Source organism: Hemicordylus capensis, chromosome 3, assembly GCF_027244095.1.
Source record: "Hemicordylus capensis ecotype Gifberg chromosome 3, rHemCap1.1.pri, whole genome shotgun sequence".
Taxonomy (NCBI): Eukaryota; Metazoa; Chordata; class Lepidosauria; order Squamata; family Cordylidae; genus Hemicordylus; species Hemicordylus capensis.
In genome coordinates, this window is record NC_069659.1 from 281,533,975 (window position 1) to 281,557,843 (window position 23,869).

The window sequence follows — 23,869 nt, forward strand, 5'->3', positions numbered from 1 at the left end:
TCTCTGTGGTGTCAGCTTTCCTACTGATGGAAGCATCTCCGGAAGAGAAGAAGGAAAACCAGCAAATTCACCAGAGTAGGTTAAAACAATCTCTGGGAAGATCCCGAGATCCTGTGCTATCAATATTAACTACTTATTTTTTTAACAAAGAAGTGCAGCTGGTTGACTGAGGCTGCAATCCAGAGTGCACATCCTTCTGAGTAAACATGCATAGGACTGAGCTGAAAAAAACTTGATCAGTCTACTAAAATTGCAATACAACCCTACCAATCTCTTCCTCTCTTGGTTTTTCTTTTTTCCAGGAGGCTTGGAGAGCGCAAACTGAAGGATGCAACTGACTTTGGGAATTATCTTCTTACCATTCTTAGCAGCCATATTTTCCGAGAAAACTCATTTCTAAAGTCCATGCCTGAGTGGACAATGACATCAGCATCTAATTTTGACCCATCATTTGAAAGTGGTTCTCAGGTCTTACACTTACTTGTGAAGGATTTATATGTTATTCTATATCAGTTTATATATACTTATATATTTTATATATGTTAATATACAGTTTATATAAACCTTTATATCAGTTTACATTTAGTGATTTTTCACATCTAGGCTGAAATCTGTAAAACTGGGCATGGTACAAGGGGCATCAGTGCTGTATAGACCCATGATATGCAAATTTGGAAGTGTGTAAATGGATCTGCTGCATGGGGTTATGCAGGGCAATAATGTATGAATGCCATGGATAAAGTGATGTGATCTGATGGTGAGATTCTTGTACTTGTATGAAGCTGATGGTGCAAACCTATGCATGTTTACTCAAAAGTAAGTCCCATGTTCCATGGGGTTAACTACCTAGTAAATGTGTTTAGGACTGCAGTCTTAACTGAATATGAATGTGAGACAGAAAGAATTGATGGGGCTGTACATGGTAAAAGGACATGCTTCCAAGTGAGTTGTTGAGTATATACTCTGCTGGGTACATGTGTGTCTGTGCACATGTTGAATAGGAAACTGTAGACCTGTGGTTCAGATAATCAGTTATGTCTGTGCCCTATATCACTAAATTAATTCCAGACATTCATGGGCAGCTTGGCTTATTAAAGCCAGAAGATGTTAATGTCCCATCTCAAAAGTCCAGAGTACATACCCAAAATTTAAAAACAATTACTAAATGCCATTAAAATATAAATTAGTAACAGCAATAACAATAGCACTTACATTTATATACCGCTCTATAGCTGGAGCTCTCTAAGCGGTTTACAATGATTTCGCATATTGCCCCCAACATTCTGGGTACTCATTTTGATGGAAGGCTGAGTCAACCTTGAGCCCCTGGTCAGGATCAAACTTGTAACCTTCTGATTACAGGACGGCAGTTTTACCACTGTGCCACCAGGGGCTCAATTAAGCAGCCAAAAACAAATACTAAAAAGTATGGAAGTGGCAGAGAACTGTATTGACAGTGACAATCATGAATTTCAAGGCCTGTCTTAAATAATGTTGTGTAGATAAGGTTCCAGAAGAGATCACGTATTGAAATGGCAGAAGAAGAAGATGAATACTTCCGTCTGATTCAAGGAAAACCTGATGAGACTACATGGTTAGATCAGAAAGCAGAAAAGGTATTTTCAGTGCAACAATAAAGTCTCAAGGGCAACTGGATTTTGTTGTTATTGTTGATGTTGCATTGCCCTGTGAAGAAACCTATTTTTAAAGACAATGGCTGACATCCTGACTGTCAAAGCACCACTGTGCAACAGGAGAAACATGGTGTTCTGAAAAGTTCAGCTAGCTCCCATTCTGATGACCTCCCCTTCCCTAGAAAGTGCTCTGTGCCTTCTGAAAATATGTCGCTGAAGGTCTCACAGCCCTCAGGAACATATTTTTGGGTGATACATTCAGGGGAAGGGGTGATCACACACACACACACACACACACACCCCAGTGCAGTGTTCATCAGGAACTCTTTACTGCACTGGTGCTTCTGTTCATCAGTGCTTCATTAATCAAGATGTCAGTCAATATCAAGAAAGCATATCAACTGATAAGGTGTGAAAGTCAAGCAGCTTAAGCTGAGTATGTGGCAGTGCTCATCCTTTCATTTATGCCTAGACCAAATACATATTACATTAAATGCTGAGTTTGGATCTGCATGGTCAGGATTATGATGGCTGTGGTTTTTATACATACTTGTATATGCAGCATAGAGGGAGGGAGGTGGGATGAGCCTTTAACTCTTTGCCTTGCCTCAGTCCTGATCTGGATTGGGTTCTCTTTTGACTGCTTTTCTTCTTGGAAAGGAAGCTCCCAATGACATCAAGCCTCACCTCCTTCTATGCCACAGTCTCAACCTGGATCAGTTCTCCACACAGCAGCTGTTTAAGTTGTCGGGGTGCGGGGCGGGGGGACCCACACAGGGCCAAACAGCATTGAATAGAACTTGTAGTTTGACTTTTGGACTTTTGTTTCAGTGCATTCCTGTGCTACTCTACAAGTTTGCAGTTCATGTCACAAATTATGCAGGATCCTATATGATTCAAGGTTGGGACACTTAATGAATAGTTGATCTGCTTGTTGAGACAGCCTCAGCTTGCTGTTTGCCACAATGTCTATGCTTGTCCAACTCTTTGTAGGGAAGAAAGTTTGGCAGAGTTGGTTTTCAACTGAAACAATAGCTAGTAAGGCTGTTTTCATGTTATGATCCCCATTAGAGATTACCCGTGTTTTGCTTCATATATCCCAGGTTGTATTACTAATTATTTATCTTTTCCACTCCTCTGTTTCTTTTCCCTTTCTGCATGTCTCCCTGTTACACTCCAGGCTATCAAGGAGGAGACTGAAATGTTTGCTGACAAAAAGAGAGAGCTGAAAAATAGAATTAAAGAGCTCCGTAAAAAGGTGTGTGTGGAAGAACCACAAGGTTGCTTTCAAGACATTGCTCTTAGGTTCCCCCACAGTTGTAGAGACATGATGGCTGTGGTTTTTATACATACTTGTATATGCATTATTATTCTGGTTCCTTTCACATGTAGCTGCAGCCACTATTCTGTGGTGGAATCTGACATGGCTGCCGGCTGATGTGAATGACACGACCATGCAGACAGAGAAGATTGCCTGGCTCTTTCCTATAGAGCATGGCTGCTCAGCTTCGGCCCTCCTGCAGATGTTGGCCTATAACTCCCATAATCCCTGGCTCTTGGCCACTGTGGCTGTGGACTGTGGGAGTTGTAGTCCAAAAACAACCGAAGGACCTAAGTTGAGCAGGCCTGCTATAGAGTCATTACACCCTGGGAGGCTCTCATGCAACTGCATGTAGAGCAGAAATAGCAACCAGCATGTAGCTTAAAGAAAAGTTCTTTACTTCAATATCTACATTCCTATTCTGCATGTTACCTCACACATTTTGCATGCTCATTGCACAAATGCCAATGTGCCTGCAATGCTAGGAAAATGTAAATCAGTTCTTAGATACTTGCTTCCATCTCTAATATATTCTCTCTTACTTTAAAAAAATATATAGATTCAGGAAATGATGTTTGAAAATGCAAAGGCACCTAAAATTGAGAAACTGGATCAACAGGAATTCAACTTGGACATAGAAGAACAAGAGAGACAGCAAATAAATAGTGAAAAAGAAGTAACAAGGGTATGGTGAATCTGTGAGGCAAGAGTTTGATTTCATTGCTGCAGAACAGAAGGAGACATTGGGTAGAGGACAAAGAACTAGAACCCACAAAAACTATATATGGACAAATAGCTTACAAGCTGTGGTAACTGACCAAGTGTAAAGTAATAGTGTTAGAAAGCTTTTCTTTGTAATGAATGGCATGAGGCTGAGCCATTCTTAAAATATATATATATATATATATATATATATATATATATATATATATATATATATAAAAATCAGATGGGAACACTAAAAAACACAGTTCTAGTGTAAATCTATACTTTTGTAACCACAGTTTCAAAGTTTATGCTTTATATTTTTTCAGTTTTAAAAATGTATAACAGTTACAAATTACATCTCTACCAATAAGGGACCAAGGTGATTATGACTTCTGCTTCAAACATTTTCACAATCTGAAATGAGGACATCTAAATGTTGCATCTTTAAGTGTTAATATTTTTGTGAATTACAGATTCCTGGTAGTGTACATTCCGTTGTCTTTTTGAATGTACACTTATAAAAGGGGCTGGAGTGGTGGTGGCAACGATAGTAGCAGTACATTTATAGAAGGGGCTGGACTGGTGGTGATGATAGCAGCAGAGAAATACAACTGTATGTAGAAATAGCCTTGGAGTTTAAAGGAAGAAAGTGGATGTTGGAGAAAGAGAATGGTAAAATTATCCCCAGGCTGGTATTGCTTATTTTCTCTAGCAACAACCTCAGCATTCAAACACTGAGACTACATGAATTCTGGTTCCCTAGTTGGCAGTGGTTGTTGAGTTCTGATGTCACACCTGTCGGCAATCATCATTCTAGTGTTATTTCAGGGTTGTTATTCTGAGGCAACAATCCCTTTCTATACTAACCAAGACTACCAAAGTGTTTGGGCTATATTCCTTTGTTGGGAATTTTCTTCATCCCTGTTTAGACTATCATCTATACTGTGGTTAAGTGATTGTGAACTAGCTTGATCTGGTTAGTGGTTCCAACATTCATAACTAATGGGGTTCTGCGCCTGCGCAGATCAGCTTCGGGAAGAATTCGTTAGCTCCTTGTGACGCCAACCGCCCACTGCACGTGACTGCAGTACCCTCTAGTGGCAGTTAGGCGTCTCCATTTTCAGTTTCTTTCTGACCGCCATAGCGATCAGTTCTCGGAGACTGTTGCTCCTCGTGGAAAGTTTGTTATTGGTTTTTTCGGCTTTTGGACTTTGGAAAACGGACTAGGACTTTTCTTACGGATTTGCACTTTGGCTTGGATTTACTCATTACGGTTTTGACCCTTTGGAACAGACCTGACGACGTCTCTTCTTTACACTTTTGACTTGGACTCAATCTCGGATCTCCCTCTACGACCACAGAACAGAACAACTACAGAGCAGGATGAGCGGCGTGAGTAAGGCAAGTAATCCCGGCAAGACAACATTGCACAAATTGCCGGGGGAAGATCCCCTCAACAGACGGCCATACCCTCTGTTTGTTTTGCCTTGGAGAGGCACATGATACGTCTTCTTGCTCGGTATGCGTCACATTTAATAAGCAGACTCTTAAAAATTGAGCAGCGCGCCTTAAGGTTTATCTGATGGAGGACGCTTTGTTGCCTAAGGCTGCGCAGAAGGATGCGACGCCAGGTCCTGCGCCAAAAGCGCAGTCTAAAGACCCGGGCAGATCGAAAGAGTTGAAAGGGGTCTCGTCGACATCGGCCGCTTTGACATCAAGGGCCTCGGCATCGGGCATCTCGGCATCGGAATCCTCGTCGACTTTTAAACGACCGGAGGATCATTGGTTGGGCCTGAAGAGAAAGCACAAGGGTGATGCCTCTGGGCACAGCGCCGCCCACAAGAAGGTCAAACACCATGACCATGTTTTGGAACATACTCCTTTGCCTTCGGGGCTACAGGACTATGTAATTCCTTGATGCAGAGTGGTGTCGTTGTCTCCGGCTCCGATGCCCTATCAATCCCCTCTGACTTTTGGGCATCGACCGCGAGCGCTCAGCATCGTGAGCGGTCGGCATCAAATGAACCCAGGTTGGAGTTTGCGAGGCAGGCTTCAAGTCCAGAGACTCGACGTCGACATGAGACCACACCTGTCACTCACCCTTCGACGTCAATGTCGATTGTGGCTCCGGAATCAACAGTCGCAGTGATTGAAGACACTGAACTCGACGCCGACCCCGACGTTGAGTACATCGACATCGAGGATGAGTCGGCGTCAGTGATTCAAGCTATACCGGGGCCATCCCCAGCCACACCAGGGGCAAGCGAGCGAGAAGCTAGCAGACTAGCCCGCATGCTAAACTCTGAGGAGAGTACACCCTTGACGGGCACCTTTACGGGTTTTCACATGGGTGATTACCTCCCTGGACATATTCCTAAGACACCTTCATTGTCAACGAAGCGTACACCGATTGCAGGACCCTCATTCGGTGATGGTTGGGGTGACACGGTGGAAATACCTAACGCGGACTATGCTTTATTTAGAGAGTGGTTGCGTGTAAGGGAACAGACCCCCAGGGTTATTAAGGAAACGGCTGTGCAAGCTGTTCTGACGCCAGTGCAGTGCATAGAAATGGCTGTTCAAGCATCGGTGCCTTTACCGCATCAATGCTCAGTTTCCCTGCAAGCTAATGTACCATGGGTTCTTCCTTCCACCCTGCACCAGGCAGCGACTCAGACGACACACGTACCTGTCCATGTGACCTCGACTGGCGTTGGGAACTCTTCTGTACCATCTGATGATGGTGAAGACAATATAGAGGATGATTACGCCTCGGACTCAACCCCGGATCCGGACGACCCTGAAAGAGAAGACCAGTGACTTAGAGGACCCTGTCTATAACATGATGAAGGCAGCCTCGGGTTTGAAGCCGGTATACTTACCTATGCTGCCTCATATCACCAGGGCAGCGAAATCGGCTTGGGAGGTACTCCAGACATCAGCACCAACCTCAAAATGTTTGGAGGCTCTTTATCGTGTCCAGGAGGAGGAGAACGTGTATTTGGTGCATCACCCTGCTCCAAATTCGTTGGTAGTTGATTGTGCAATGACTTCTAAGGGCGGCAAACGTCACATCACACCTGCGGACAAGGAGGGCCACAAGTTGGATGTTCTGGGAAGATGCACTTACTCGACGGCATGTTTGTCCATCAAAATTGCCAACTATGTGGCTTGCCAAGCAAGATATACACATTCCCTGTGGGAGGTTCTGTAGATCAGTGTTCAAAACTGGATCCTGGAGAATTTATGAAAAGATTTGAGGCTGTATTTGCAAAATCTACTGCGGCTACCCGTCAGCAACTGGCTAATGCAAAGCACTTAGCTGAGTCGGAATCCCGGACATTGACTTCGTCCATTATTCTGAGACGGCATGCCTGGCTGCGAGCTACAGGTTTACAGCAGGATATGAGGGATAGGATTGAGAATCTTCCATTTGATGGTGCGGGCTTGTTTTCAGACAAGACCGATGAAAACATGGAGCAATGGAAGAAATTGCAGGACACCGCGCGCTCTTTTACCAACCCTCAATATACGAACAGATACCGCCCATTTGGTCAGTACAATCAGTATCAGAGACGTCAGGGCAGTTACCGGCAGTCCGATAAAAGAGACTTCAGACGACCTTTCCAGCGATTTGGGAACAGTAACAAGCACCCTCATTATCCCAAAAACAGAACCAGCCAGTCTGGCCAAACTAAAAGAGCACCACAATCAAAGCAGCAGCTTTGATCTGAAGGCGAGCCCACTGCCATCACGTGACCCGCCCCCACAAAACAACCTGATCAACATCAAAGCAAGGAACACCATCTCCTTGAACTATGCCAGAGTTACCATCAAACTGGCAAGCCATGCTCAAGCGTGGCACCACATAACATCAGACCGGTGGGTCTTGCGCATAGTGACGACGGGCTGTGCGCTAGAGTTTGAGGAGTATCCTCCGTTTCTGGGCGTGAAGTACACTCCAGAAACCCCTGTCCTGAGGGAGGAGGTGGAAAAGCTTTTGATGAAAGGGGCGATATCGCCGGTCCAGTGGGCTCTCAGCCAGTCGGGCTTTTATTCTCGTTATTTCCAAGTCCCCAAACGTGATGGGGGCATAAGACCAATTATGGATCTCCGGGGCCTAAATTAATACATAGAGGTAAAGAAATTCAGGATGACAATGGTGCAAACCATCCTTCCGCTCCTTCATGGAGAGAATTGGATTGCAACGCTCGACTTGAAGGATGCTTACTTTCATATAGGCATTCAGGAGAACCACCGCAAATTCCTCCGCTTCACCATGGGAAGCGAAGTTTATCAATACAACGTCCTACCTTTCGGCTTGGTCACTGCCCCGCGCGTGTTCACGAAGTGTGTCGCGGTGATAATAGCCTATCTCCGAACAAAAGGACTGTCCATTTATCCGTACTTGGACGACTGGCTGCTGACAGCCAATACACGGGATCAACTGCAAGAGCATGTACACATGGTAATGACCCTGTTGAGCAATCTGGGCGTGAACATCAATTGGGAGAAATCGTTTCTACAACCATCAAAACGCCTTCAATATATCGGGGCACTGTTAGACATGACAGCCCAGAGGGCTTTTCTGCCGAGAGATCGGTTTTCACGCCTACAGACGCTCATCCTCATGTGCCAGAGTCATCCGGTACAGAGGGCAAGAACGATACAGGTTATTCTCGGTCTGATGGCATCTTGCACAACCACGGTTTTGTATGCAAGGCTTCGCATGCGCAAGTTGCAGCTTTGGTTTTTGAGAGCTTACAGGCCAAGGCTGGATCCTCAATCCAAATGGCTGACACTGCCAGGAACGTTGCTTGCCTCATTGACGTGGTGGACGAAGGAGTCAAACATGCTCAACGGCGTACAGTTCGAGTTGCTGAAACCAACTGCCACAGTAACCTCAGATGCTTCGTTGCAGGGCTGGGGTGCGCATCTGCCGCACCACAAGGTTCAGGGTCGATGGACGTCGAAAGAGAGACTTCTGCATATCAATTTTCTAGAACTTCTGGCTGCGTACAAGGCCTTGGTTGCCTTCCAGGAGAAACTCGTGCGGCAGACCGTCCATCTTCAGATGGACAATGCAACAGCCATTGCGTATGTCAACAAGCAAGGCAGGACGGTTTCCAGGTCATTGTGCAGCCTCAGTCTTCAGTTGTGGAATTGGTGCATTCCACGCAAAATCTATCCCATTGCCATTCACATCAAGGGCACCATGAACGTTTTGGCGGACTCTTTGAGCCGGGAACTAGTGCTGGATCAGCACGAATGGGAGTTGAACCCAGTGATAATGGAACAGATATTCCAGTCTTGGGGCAAATGGAAGGTGGATCTCTTCGCAACGTACAGCAACAGCAAGTGCGATCACTATTGCTCCAGGATTGGAATTGGCCCAGATTCAAAGGGGGATGCGTTTCAGTATCAATGGAACCAGCAACTGCTTTACGCCTATCCTCCAACTCCAATGCTGCCCAGGGTGGTGGCCAAACTTCTGCAAGACAAGTCTCAAGCGATAGTTATTGCCCCATGGCGGCCAAAGCAGCCATGGTACACGCTGCTACTCAGACTGTCCCAGGGCAGGTACAGGAGGTTGCCACAGTGGGCAGATCTGATAACTCAGGATCAAGGAGAGGTGCTGCACCCCAATTTGTCCATGCTGAGTCTCACAGCATGGAGGATCGGCTTCTAAGGAGGATTCTCCTAAATACCCGTAAACTATCAACTAGGCGAAGCTATCGGGCAAAATGGCACAGGTTTGTGGCACATGCTGCCTCAAGTGGCTATAAACCCAAGGAAGCAAGCCTGAAAGCTGTTCTTCTGTACTTAACAACTCTGAAACAGAGCGGCCTAGCGAATGTCTCGATTAAGGTGCATATGGCAGCTATATCGGCGCAACATGATGGGTGGGATGGAAAGACGGTCTTCACCCATCCAAGATGTAAAGATTTCATGAGAGGCATCAATAATTTGTATCCTTCAGTTCGCCCGCCAGCAGAGAAGTGGAGTCTTTCCTTGGTATTCTCGTCACTGACGGAACCACCTTTTGAGCCTTTGGCATCTGCGTTGTTGAAAATCTTAATCTTGAAGACGATCTTCTTGATGGCCATCACCATGGCCAGACGAGTAATTGAGCTGCGTGCACTCCGCATCGATGAGCGTTATACGAGGATTTATCCAGAGCGGGTCATCATGCGCTTGGATCCCGATTTCCGTCCGAAGATTGTAACAGATTTTCACCTTAATACCGAAATTGTGCTGCCTACCTTTTTCAGCGATCCAGCGTCCACACTTGAGCGGGCGACGCATTCATTGGATGTTCGTCGAGCCCTTCTCTTCTACTTAAGAGCCACAAGGGACATTCGAAAGACACCTCAGCTGTTTGTTGGCTTGCAGGGCATGTGTAAAGGGCATTCACCTGCTCGGCAGAAATTGTCTTTCTGGCTGGTGGAGTTGATCAAATTGGCGTATGACCATCAGGGTGTCGCCCCTCCGACGTCAATTAGGGCACACTCCACTAGGACTTACGCCACGTCTGCGGCACATCTGTCTGGCATTCGCTTCTCGGATATCTGCACAGCAGCAACTTGGTCATCTCACCAGACGTTCGTAAAACACTACGCCATAGATCTACACACGGCTAAGGCTGCTGAATTCGGACGGGCGGTCCTCAAGAGGGTGTTACAGTAACTTGCAATGCTTACCTGCCTCCATCTGGGTAGCTTGTAATTCACCCATTAGTTATGAATGTTGGAACCACTAACCAGATAAACAGGTTGCTTACCTGTAACAGATGATCTGGTAGTGGTTCCAGATCATCTAAGTCCATCCCCACTAAGACAGTTGCAAGCTATTGACTATTATACACTAACCACTCTGTCCTTAAGGCTGCTATGTCGGCCTACAAGAAACTGAAAATGGAGACGCCTAACCGCCACTAGAGGGTACTGCAGTAATGTGCAGTGGGTGGTTGGCGTCGCGAGGAGCTAACGAATTCTTCCCAAAGCTGATCTGCGCAGGCGCAGAACCCCATTAGTTATGAATGTATGGAACCACTACCAGATCATCTGTTACAGGTGAGCAACCTGTTTTTCTTCTCTCAGGCTCACCTATATTCCTGGTTTGTTTTAATAAACCAGAGTTTCCCCCAGTTTAGATGTAAAAGAGAAACTGTTAGTTCAACAGTAATGCACTGTCATTCTCAAGTGGGAATGGGGGAGCACGTGAGCCCAAGAGCAGTGCAGGGTCATTCACAATCGTATAAGCCATTGGTTAGATCAGGGGTTCCCACAGTGGGTACCACTACACCTAAGGGTACTTGAAGAACTCCCAGGGGTACTTAGTACCCTCCTGCCCTCCCACATTGCAGCCACACTATCTGTTCCCCATCTGAGGATTGCTGGCTTGAAGTTGATATGTCCGTAACTATATATTTGCTGCAGAAGAGGAGGGTGAAGACCCTCCTCTGCTCCTGATTGGCTGACTATGTGCTGAAATTCAGTGTATCCCTTCCTTCAACCTGACTGACAGGCTCCATAAAATTAACACTGAGTACTCCCATTGAAATCAATAGGACAAGTAAATTTGTCCCATTAATTTCAATGGGAGTACTCATGAATAACAGCCTGGATGTATACCAGTAAGTGGAGCAGCCTGTCTTATAATTGTAACATTTAAATTTGTGTGTATATATAAACACACATAATCTCAAAAAATCTCTATGGGGTACCTGAGCTGAATATGCAACAAAAGGGATACACTTGCTGGAAAAGGTTGGAAACCCCTGGGTAAGATGATCATCTGCACTGGACCTCTGTGAAGCTCTGAACTCTACCTACTGCAGATTATAACATTGCTACTACTTATAATTTGCAGTGAAATGGTGAACATATGCTAGTTTTGTTGGCCCTCTTATAGTTCTCATCAACTTCTGATTTGTCCCTTGAATTTATAAACAAATCAGAATGAGAATGGAAAATTCTAGACATGATAGAATGTGTCTAGAAGGGAAATTGCCACTATACGCCACATTTGTACGATTTTTGCTTTGTTGAGGTTTCCTATGGATGTAAAAATTCCCACCTGAATTCCACTGGCACTAAAGATCAGAGTGATGTAGATAATTATATCCTTGAAATTTTCAAACTGTCATGTACAATGTAACCACTTCACTATAACCATTTCAGCCAAGTTTCCTCCTGTGAAATGACATAGGGTTAATGCTAGAAATGTTTTCTACAGTTTAGAATTCTCTGATCTCTAAGGTTTTTGGATTACCTCTGAGATGTTTTAAGTTTATCAGATGGCTAATAAATGTACAGCATTTACAAGACTGACAATGAAAACCAATGATATTTTGTATCCTCTCCATTTGTCTTTCTGTGTTATACAAAAGGTAAGGAAGGATATAGAGATGGAAAATCTAGCAAACTGTTTTTTACGTGAGATCATCAAACATGAATGCTGGGATTCCATGGTTGTTAAAGGACGATCAGTTAAGGTAATATTGTTTGCTCTTTCCTTGTACATATTTCTCCTGCTGTCTGTTACAACTCCTTAAGTTATTATATTCAGAAAGTCATTCATACACCACAGCCTGATTTTGAGCCTATACCACTCAGAATTCTAAGCAGTTTTGGAACAATCCAGCCAAAATTCTTCTATAGCTATATTCAGTATGCAAAGAGCAATAGTGCTTTTAACATCTTGCACATTTCAGTGGGAATTCGAACCACACTGAAATCAATAGGACCTTAAAATATAGCCCTAAATATAGCTGATAACAGAAGAAAAATTATTAGAGAGCCTAGTAGGCCTATGCAGTTGGATAGTTCTGGCAGGCATGTTGGGACTATTGAAATTAATTCCACAAATGACAGGAGGGAAACCTGACAGTCGGAACTCCGACTACATCCCTCCTGTCGTTTTGGAATTATGTCAAGTTCCAACATGCCTATTAGAACTCTGAGGGCCAGCACACATGGATTCTCAGCTGGGAATTGGAGCACAAGCCTTCTACATTTTTAAATAGCCTGCTTGCTGCTTCTCAGCAGACAGTCAACACACTGGTCCTTTAATGTTTAAATGGCCAACTCACCACTTCTGAGCTGAGAAGCCCTGATCAGGCCATTTAAAAAAAATTTAAATCCCACATAGGCAGAGGGGTGATTTTGACTGGTTGCTTTCTGGAAATTAGGGATGGGGAGGTAACAGAGGGTCCCCTTTGGGGAGTTTTCCTTCTCCCCCACCCGCTAGCTCCGACAGACTAACATGCCTACCCTTCCAAAAAAGCATCCATAAGTGTATAAAATGTTCTTTTAAGTTGGAAATTATTTCTTTTTCTTTTTCCCATAGACCTTCCACTCACCCTGTGAAGTTCAGAACTACCCAATGAAAGCACGAAGTGAGGAAGAACAGAAGATGTTGGAGAGAATTGTGTATATAAAGAAGATTGAAGCAACAGATATGAAGGTGAAGTTTCTGTTTTCTCTCAAAAGACCATTTTCCCTATTCATTTGCCTGCATGATCCTATGATTCAGGTTCTTTATAGATGTTTGTTCTGCTGAAATGCGCTAGATGAGCCAAAATGTCAGTTTGTTCATTTAATAACCTTATGCCCCATTAAAAAACAAACTGATTTTGAATACAGTTCATGTAAGTATTCCATAATTTGCTTTTTTTATCCTGATGATTGTCAGTTAATTTCATGTAATTGCTTTTTTTATCCTGATGATTGTCAGTTAATTTCATGTAATTGCATCAGTCATAAGTCATAGCAATATGGATAGGAACAAGTGTAAAACCATTATCAGCACATAAGAAACAGCTATCCACCTCCTTTTGTAAACATCCTCTTGTAAATGCAATATGTAGAGCAGGTCTGCACAACTTCAGCTTTCCTGAGGGTATTAGACTACAATTACCTTCATTCCTGATTGTGGCTGGGGATGATGGGATTTGTAGTCCAACAACAGCTGTAGGACCAAAGTTGTGCAGCCCTGATGTAGAGTACAAAGATTAATGGCTAACATACACAGCAGCATCCTGAGGATGCAGCAGTGAGGCTGCTTATCACTCAGACTGTGTGCATGGATGAAGGGGGATGAAAAATTTGCTGCTTTCCCCTGCCTCCATAAGTGTTCTTTGCCTCCCAAAAATATGTCCCTAAGGGCTGCATAACCCTAAGGGACATATTTTTGGAAAACAAAGAACATTTACAATGGCAAAGGAAAGCAGTGGAAATCCTTCCCCCGAATATACACTCTGCTGCTTGGGAAGATTCTGGCTGATTTAAGAGCATCCTCTCTGCTGCATCCTTGGATTGTTGCTCTGGATGTCAGCAAACATCTTTATGAGCTGACACACCTATTTGTTCTTCTTGTCACTTGCTCTGAACTTAGTTGCTCTGTTAATTACTATACATTGCTTTTTTGCCTATTTTCCAGTAGGCTTATGAGATCACTTGGTATTCTGTTTGTGTGTGTGTATGTGTCTGTCCATGTGTTCCCCCCCTGCTCATTAACGGGTACAGTTGTAGGGACACATAGGGACACCTCAATGGTGTAGTTTGTGATGATGTCATCCACCCCGAACCAAGATGGCGGATGCATAAACTTTTGAGACACAAGTGGGCTAATTTGTGAACCGCCTAACCGATTTGAATGAAATTTGCTACAGCTGTAGGGACACATAGGAATGCCCAACTGGCGTGGTGTGTGATGATGTCATCCACTCCAATTCAAGATGGCAGCCAAGTAGACTAATTTGTGGACTGCCTAACTCATTTGAACCAAACTGGTTCAATGAGTGCCACACAGGGACACCCCAATGGTATAGTTTGTGATGATGTCATCCACACCGATTCAAGATGGCAGACACGTAAACTTTTGAGGCACAAGTGGGCTAGCTTGTGAACTGCTTAACCTGTTTGAATCAAATTTGCTATGGCTGTAGAGACATATAGGGACACCTCAATGGCAAAGATTGTGATGATGTCATCCACCTCAATTCAAGATGGCTGACATGTAAACTTTAAGGTGCAAGTGCACTAACTTGTGGACAGTCTAACCGATACGAACCATATTTGTTACAGCTGAATTGACACATAGGCGTGCCCCAGGGGTGTAGTTTGTGATGGTGTCGCTCACCGTGATCCAAGATGGTAGATGCATAAACATTTGAGATGCAAGTGCACTAACTTGAGGACTATCTAATCAATTTGAACCAAGTTTGGAACAGCTATAGTGAGTGCCACACAGGAACACCTCAATGGTGCAGTTGGTAATGATGACATCCACCCCAGTCCAAGATGGCGGACACATGAACATTTGAGGCACAAGAGATCTAACTTGTGGACCTTGATTTGCACCAAATTTAGTCCAGATGTAGAGATAGTGAAAGGAAAGTAGGCTGATTAGTTCTTACTGGAACAACTTGATCTAGTAGTTCATGATCTGTTGAATCCATTAGAATGGGTTCTGCACCTGTGCGGAAGCCTCTCAGTGTCAAGTTTCTACAGCTCCTTTTCAGCGCCTGCACCCTGCCCCACGTGACCACGTGGCTATTTAAGGCAGGAGGAAGCGCAGGCACCTCAGTTCCTTTACGACCGCCATGGAGATCGCTCACGATTTCTGCCCCTCCTTTGTATTGGGTTCCTTGTTTACTGTTCTAAAGTTCTACTGATGACTTGGTTTTGACACAGACTGTTATTTGGCCATTCTTTGGATTTGAGACTTGGACTGACTGATTCGAAAAATTTGACCTTGGACTGTTTCTGTTTCTGCTCTTGCTTGCTGATTTTAATCGTTGAAAGATTGGGCGGATTTCTGGCTTTTTTTTACCACGGACTGTTTAAGGAGTGATTACAATGGATACCCCTAAAAGGAAAAAGACATTCAAACACTGCACTAAGTGTAGAGCGAAATTGCCCTCTGAGGATGGACACAACTTGTGCCTGTTGTACTTGGGGAAAGCCCATGTAACTTCAGCCTGTAAAGTTTGTCAGTCCTTTTCCAAACAGACGAGGAGGAATCGGGAAGTTCGCTTAAGGGCAGTGCTTTATGACGATGCTTTAACTGCGCCCTCCACCTCGTACAAATCTCCACAAGGCTTGAGGGCCCTGGGTTCGGCCCAGCCTAAAACCTCTATGCCCTCCGAGACAACCCGTAAGTCCTTAAAGAGGCCGGGTGACAAAATGGCAACCGTTGAGAAGCCCGCAAAACAGGCGCAGAAATTGTCTTCCTCAAGTTCAACGCCATCACCGAAGTCTGCACAAGATGTGGTCTTCATTTTGGCATTGACAGCACTGTCGGCATCGGAAACATCGGCTCCGTCGAGACCAAAAACACCGATCCACTCGACATGGGTGTCGTTTGGAAGGCATATATCATGTACAATAACAAGATAACATGTACCTATTCAGGTATCCAGTCCCAAACTCCCTGGTCATTGATTGTGGGACTAGTTCATGATCAGGGAGGAGGCATACCACCCCAGCTAATAAGGAGGGGAGGGAACTGGACGTCATGGGGAGAAAGTTATACTCTACCTCCTGTCTCTCTGTTAAAGTGGCAAATTACTCTGCGTGCATGGCTAAATATAGCTATTGCATCTGGGGAAATTTGGGAAGGATTTGGATGCACTGTTGCCAGAGGAGCTAAGGAGTAGATTCCGCAAGACATTGCAAAAAGCGGCTGACCTCACCTGCCAACAACTGAGCAGGGCTAAGCATCTGGCAGAATTAGAGTCCCGATCCATCACTACGGCCATAACTCTGAGACGACATGCGTGGCTAAGGTCTGTGGCCCTCCAACGGGACATGAAAGACAAGATAGAGGGGTTACCATTTGATGGAAAGGGACTTTTCTCAGAGGAGACAGATGCTACAATGGAAAAAATAAAAGTTTATGGCCAAAACTTTTACATCTTCTACATCAGCCTCAACATCCTATGCGGGAAAACAAAGATAATTTTACCATCCTCGTCCAACATATAGACAACAGGACGTCGGGACTATCGCAAATCTTACCAACCCTACAATCAACACAATACTCAACAAAAGGGCAAATTTCTAACAAGTCAACAAAAGCAGGCGGAGGAAAACAAGCAGCGGCTTTGAGATTCAGCACAGCCCATCGCATCACCTAGAAATGCACCTTTGCTTGCCTCCCCAGAACATCAGGGAGTGCATGGGACCGGCCAACAGCAACATCAACAATACCCAGCTGACCCCACTAGCCACCAACTCCATCAGGTTGGCAAGTCATGCGCAAGCATGGCGCCACATAACATCAGATCACTGTGTACTGAAAATTATCACATCCGGTTATGCAATAGAGTTCAAAGCTCATCCACAATTTCGGGGTGTGCACTTCACAAAGGCAACACTGGCCTTATGTCACGAGGTACAAGAACTCTTACGCAAGAAAGCAATAGTGCTGGTGTGATGGGCATAGAGACAGGAGAGATTTTACTCCCGTTATTTCCAAATCTCGAAGAAGGATGGAGGGATTCATCCAATTATGGACTTAAGACCTCTTTACAAATATGTCCAAGTGAAGAAGTATCGCATGACAATGTTACAAGATATCCTACCGCTTCTGCATCAGGAACGGTGGCTGGTGACATTAGACCTAAAGGATGCCTACTTTCACATAGGGTTCCGTCCATCCTTCCAAAAGTATCTGAGGTTCACTGTAGGAAATGTGATTTACCAGTACCAAGTTCTCCCATTTGGACTTTGCACTGCCCCACGTGTCTTTATGAAGTGCATGGCGGTGGTGGTGTCCTACTTAAGAACAAAGGGACTGAAACTGTACCCCAGCTCGACGACTGGTTCCTGTCATCAAAAGACAAAAAAGAGTTGCATTCACAAATACATTACATGTTGCGGCTTCTCCAGGACCTCGGAATACAGGTCAACTGGAAAAAATCCAACCTCACACCAGTGCCCATCATCTCGTACACTGGGGCTGTACTAAATGCTACAATGGGAAGAGCGTTCCTGCCGAAGGAACATTACCAGACCATTGCATCGCTGGTTCAACACTTCCAGGCCAACCTTTCACAGCCAGCTCGTCAAATACAGCATCTGTTAGGCCTAATGGCCTCTTGCAAGTCTACTGTTAGATACACCCATCTGAAGATGAGGAAGCTGCAGCTATGGTTCCTCTTGTCCTTCATTCTGCTTCAGGACAGCCCAACAAAGCGGCTACTTGTTCCCATACCAATCCTTCGCTCACTGTCCTGGTGGATGCCGAAGACAAACCTACTCAGTGGGGTGCCATTTCAAGCACAGCCCCTGTCAGTCTGGGTCACGACAGATGCCTCCCTTCAAGGATGGGGTGGTCAGTGCAATGCCACCATGACTCAAGGCCTCTGGACACGCAATCAGCACCAACTGCATATAAATTTTCTAGAACTGATAGCAGTTTCTCAGTCAATGAAGGCCTTCCTTCCAGTGCTGCAGGGCAGAGTTGTACAAATACAACTGGACATAGGAACAACATAGGAACATAGGAACTGCCATATACTGAGTCAGACCATTGGTCTATCTAGCTCAGTATTGTCTTCCCAGACTGGCAGCGGCTTCTCCAAGGTTGCAGGCAGGAATCTCTCTCAGCCCTATCTTGGAGAAGCCAGATTGGGAACTTGGAACCTTCTGCTCTTCCCAGAGCAACTCCATCCCCTGAGGGGAATATCTTCCAGTGCTCACACTCCTAATCTCCCTTTCATATGCAACTAGGGCAGACCCTGCTTAGCTAAGGGGACAAGTCATGCTTGCAACCACAAGACCAGCTCTCCTCTCCATAGCCTACCTAAACAGGCAAGGTGGAACGGTCTCCAGGTCCCTGTGTGCACTGAGCCTTCGGATTTGGCATTGATGCATCAGGAACATCATTATGCCATTGGCGATCCACATCAAGGGTACAGACAATGTACTAGCAGATGGACTCAGCCGATCCTTCTCTATGGAGACCAGACACGAATGGGAGCTGAACAGCAAGTACCTTCACTGACTCTTCGATCTATGGGGTCACCTGGAGATGGATTTGTTTGCTACAAGGCACAACACAAAGTGCAAGCTGTTCTGCTCCAGAGTGGGACACAATCCACAATCTTTGGGGATGCTTTCCAATTGGACTGGTCACTACATCAGACTTACATGTTCCCCCCGCCTTGCCCCTTGTGAGCAGGGTAGTGGCTTGGCTCCTGAGCGGCAATATGAGGTGCATTTTGATTACACCTTGGTGGCCGCGCCAAGCATGGTTTACTCATATGCTCAGACTGACGTCTCATACTTTCTAGAGGCTACTAAACCAACCAGACCTACTAATTCAAGAGGACGGATGGGTTCTTCACCTGGAAGTTCTCACTCTCCAGCCGACAGCATGAAAAATAAACTGTTAATGATGATCCTGCTGAATAAGCATAAGCCGGAAGAACTACACCAGTAAGTGGAAAAGGTTTGTGGCCTACACTAAAAAACATGGATTACATCCCAGAAAAGCTACCATCCGAGATGTCTTGCTTTATCTGACAACCCTGAAGAGCTTGGGGCTCTCCAACATATCGATAAGGGTTCATCTCGTTGCCCTGTCTTCCAGGCATCCAGGCTCAGAAGACAAAACGCTGTTTTCTCATCCGTTATGCAAGAGCTTTTTGAAAGGCCTCATTTACCTCTATCCACCAGTATGTCGCCCTTTAGAGCAATGGAGCATCTCTCTGGTCCTCTCTGCTCTGACTGAACTGCCTTTCGAATTTATGAGTTTGGCGACACTAAAACATGTGTCCTTCAAGACTGCCTTCTTGGTGTCAATCACCACTGCCCGCAGGGTGTGTGAACTGACAGCACTTAGGATGGATGTGCCTTATACCCAGGTCTACCCAGATAAAGTTCTCCTACGCCCAGACATTACCTTTTTACCGGAAATTGTAACTACCTTCCATGTCAATCAAGACATTATGCTACCTACTTTTTTTAGATCGCCCGCCACGCCATTAGAGAAGGCGCTCCATTCCTTAGATGTCCAAAGGGCGCTACTTTATTATCTCTCAAGGACTAGATCTTTCAGAAAGACGAAGAAACTGTTTGTATCTTACAAAGGCACCACTATGGGTCATGCCCTATCCAGACAGCATCTTTCACACTGGTAGGTGGCGGCCATTCACTAGGCCTACACTTCGCAGAAGGTACAGACACCACAGTCCATAAAAGCACATTCCACTAGGCCTTATGGTGCTTCTGCAGCCTTCTTGTCTGGCATATCATTCCAGGACATTTGTAAAGTGTCCACTTGGTCTTCTGAAGTACTGTTTGTAAAACATTATGTAATTGATCTATGTTCTGCCATGGAGGTAAACTTTGGGAAAGTGATGCTTAAAAGGGTGTTGCAATAGACCTACTGCTCCCTCCTCCTTTAGGAACTAATCAAACACCCATTCTAATGGATTCAACAGATCACGAACCAGATAAACAGGTTGCTCACCTGTAACTGATGATCTGGTAGTGATCCATTGACATCCATTAGACCCTCCCGAACCTCCCCTCCGCAGTAGAACATACCTCTGCACAATAGAACTTACCTGCTTCAATTCTTCAGACTGCTTTGGTGGTCTCCAAGGAACTGGGGTCCCTGCACTTCCTCTCACCTTAAATAGCCACGTGGCGTGGGGTGCAGGCACCGAAAAGGAGCTGTAGAAACTCGACACCGAGAGGCTTCCGCGCAAGTGCAGAACCCATTCTAATGGATGTCAATGGATCATTACCAGATCATCAGTTACAGGTGAGCAACCTGTTTTTATTTATTACACGTCTATACCGCCCTATCAAGTGACTCTAAATTTGTCAAAATTTAGCCCCTTGCATTTGTGTGTATTTGATTGGGAAGGTTACAATAGCAGTTACAGAATAGCAGCAGCATTTTAAAACCAAATTTGGCAGTTTTAACATAATATGAGTTTTGCTGTATTCCTACAGACGACTGTTATGGCAAAATGACAAGCACTAGACACCATCACACTGCTAGCAGAGATTCACTAGTTCTCTCTAGAATGCCTCTTCAGTTTGCCTTCCTTCTTCCCAGATTATAAGTTCCACACAATTTTGTGGTAGAATTTAGGATTCTTTGGCAGTCGGCTTTTCCAATATCCAAACCCTGCCAAATTCTAAATTTTACCACAAAATCCTGAAATACTTAGAGCCTGGGTTGTGCATCAGAGAACTGACCACCAAATAAAAACTCATGCTCCAGTAAATTATGCTGTTACGTGCTACAAGACCTTTTGCTTTCCAAGTTGTGTTATGCAAATGAACTACTTTAGGGTCCCCAGGCAGTCTCCCAGGCAGGCACTGACCAGACTCAAATGTGCTTAGGTTCAGCAAGCTTGCCACATCATATCCTTTAAGCCAAGCTCCAGGTTTCATAATATACATTGTACTTTTAAAAACTGCAGCCTTTGGAATTCTTTTCATGCAGAATTCACAGATATTTTCACTGTGTTTGCACTTATGGAATCCATGTGCATGAGCACAATAACATGTTCCTTTGTTTCATATTTATGTATATTTAGCTCCGAAGGAAGATTGTTGAATTTCAGTCTCAGGCTTCAAGCATTGAAGGGGAGAGGCCTGAAGAAGGAGAGAAGCAAGAAGAAGAAAAAGTTGATGCTCTGATGGGAAGCTTGAGCTCAAAGTATGGTGGAGATACGTCCGTTTTATACCACCAACTGGAAGTCCACACTCGGGAGGAGAAGATTAATCAGATTATGTTACTACGGGTAACTTTTTTATAAGTGGTATTTTTGCCTCCAAAAGCAGTATTGGTTAGAGCTGCTCTTCTGTACACTTCCTGTGAGAAATTATACCTCTGAAAGAAAGATTGTGATGGGTTTTCATTGGAACATCTTAACCACTTATAAGCATTATCCACCCATCACTGTTTCACTTAATCTGTTCCTTGTCATGTGGGCACCTTTGCCATAGTGTACTTTGATTTAAAGCCAATCTAGATATGAGAAGGCAGCCATGTTTGTTTGTTCAGCTGGCTGCTTATTCAGGGTGAGGGAGACCAGGGTGAGGGAGCCCAACTCTTACATTAAAAGGTACATTCTCCTTCCCCTGCCTTACTTTGCTGTAGCCCAGGCACTGTTTATCCCAGCCCATTTTCAGTCTCAGAGCTGGCTGAGAGAAAAGAGTCTGTAATGACACATCATGATGAAGTAAGGCAGTGTGGGGTGAGGGCTGAGCTCCCCTTACCTGTGCACACCTTGGGCTTGTTCTCAGAATCATAAGGGGGTGGGCTGGAGGGAAGGCACACTTTTACCCTATGCTTCCTAGATGACTAGAGCCTCCTTTGGGCTCTGTAAGTCATGCACACTCACGAATACTACAGTAGCATTCTCCATCACTAGAATCGGGAGCTGCAACCTCCACATATACCATAATACATGGCAGGAGCAGTGGAGAGGCAGCCTTCAGTAATGCAGCAGCTCTAATCTCCCGCAAGCCATAGGACTCTATGATTAAAATGATGGGACCATTAACCACAAAAGAAGGTAGGTTGGGCTTTGTACCTTCTTCTCCTCCTACCTAACTTTTAACCTGGGTAGCCCATCTGGACTGCCCAGGTTCAGCACTGCAGAGTCAGGAGGCCTCCTGGCTTTCCAGATGACCATGGATTCCTTTGTTAACCCTGTCCTACCCAGGGATCCATGGTAATGAGAACAGGCTCTTTGTGTTATAAAAATTAATCCCTCATCACCCACTTTATATATAAAAAGCACAGACACGTGTAATAGGGATATGCAGAATGTTCAGAGCTCAGAATAGAGTTCTGAGGAGAGGAGAGCTGGTCTGGAGAGGAGAGCTGGTCCTGTGGTAGCAAGCATGACTTGTCCCCATAGCTAAGCAGGGTCTGTCCTGGTTGCATATGAATGGGAGACTTGATGTGTGAGCACTGCAAGATATTCCCCTCAGGGGATGAAGCCACTCTGGGAAGAGCAGAAGGTTTCAAGTTCCCTCCCTGGCTTCTCCAAGATAGGGCTGAGAGAGATTCTTGCCTGCAACCTTGGAGAATCCGCTGCCAGTCTGTGAAGACAATACTGAGCTAGATAGACCAATGGTCTGACTCAGTATATGGCAGGTTCCTATGTTCCTAATTCAGGAGAGCCTTGTTATATGCGGATTCTATATCCATGGTTTCATGTATTCGCGGATGTCTAATTGACACCCGATTTCAATATCCACAGATACTAAAGGGTTAGAACCCATGTATCCGCGGTTCCTAGAGGGCCAGAAGTGACTGCCGAGATAACTTATGCCCTCCATTTTGTCACCAGCAGCCATTTTGTGGCTTGTTTCTTTGAGGAAAACCTTGTTTCTTACTATTTTTGCAGTTTGGGGGGGCATTTGGCAGTCTGGGAGGGCATTGCTGGTCACAAGGAGACTCCACAGAGCAAGGTAGAGTGCTTTTCTTTTGCTTTTTTGCCATTTTTTCCTGCCATTTTTCACCTCTTTTCTTAACAAAACAAGCATTTTCAAGCAATTGGGGGGTGGTTTTCGTAGTCTGGGGTGCATTGCTGGGCACAAGGAGACCTGGTGGGGCACACTACAGTAGTTCTTTTGCTGGTGTTTTTATTGTGGGGAGGAGGCTTCTTTACAACTTTTTTGAGCATTCTGGAACCTAACCAGAGGTGCACCTAGGTAATTTTGGAGGCTGGACCTAAAGGCCTTTGGAGGCCCCCTCCCCTGCAAATTAAGCATACTTACACTCCACTGGGTACCCAGGATAAATTAAAGAGAATTTTGAGGCCCCCAGGAGCTGTGGAGGCCCTGGACTTTGGTCTCAAAGTCCAGAAGTAAGAGCGCCTCTAAACCTAATCCCCTTTCCCCATAGGAATAATGCCTTGTTACTTGCAGTTTTGTTACTTGTGGAGGAACGGAACCCCCGCAAGTAATGAGGTTCTCCTCTACCCTTAAAGAGGGGGTCTTGTTCCAAGCTCGGAACAGAACAATCCGCTCAGAACGTTCTGAGTGTTCCAGCTTTGTTTTTAAAAAGCTTGAAGATAGTGAAGGTGGTTCTGGGGGGTGGCAAGAGGTACCTTTAGCATTTAATTAGTTCAAGCACTTACCAGCGGTACCGCCGGCACTGCAAGTTGCTGCGGCAGCACTCTGGCTGGCATCCTACACGGTGGCAGCTTGCAGTGCTG

At 45.0% G+C, this 23,869-nt stretch overlaps 1 protein-coding gene across 3 annotated transcripts in view; it reads left to right on the forward strand.

Moving 5' to 3' along the window:
- CFAP43 (cilia and flagella associated protein 43) overlaps positions 1-23,869 on the forward strand; it is a 105,466-nt gene that overhangs the window by 57,593 nt on the left and 24,004 nt on the right. For all 3 annotated transcript variants that reach the window (XM_053306438.1, XM_053306439.1, XM_053306440.1), the window contains 7 exons: positions 303-468; positions 1,503-1,616; positions 2,815-2,892; positions 3,515-3,640; positions 12,056-12,160; positions 13,015-13,131; positions 21,233-21,439. In XM_053306438.1, the coding sequence (XP_053162413.1) occupies positions 303-468; positions 1,503-1,616; positions 2,815-2,892; positions 3,515-3,640; positions 12,056-12,160; positions 13,015-13,131; positions 21,233-21,439 (913 nt within the window). The remainder of the gene's footprint in view (positions 1-302; positions 469-1,502; positions 1,617-2,814; positions 2,893-3,514; positions 3,641-12,055; positions 12,161-13,014; positions 13,132-21,232; positions 21,440-23,869) is intronic.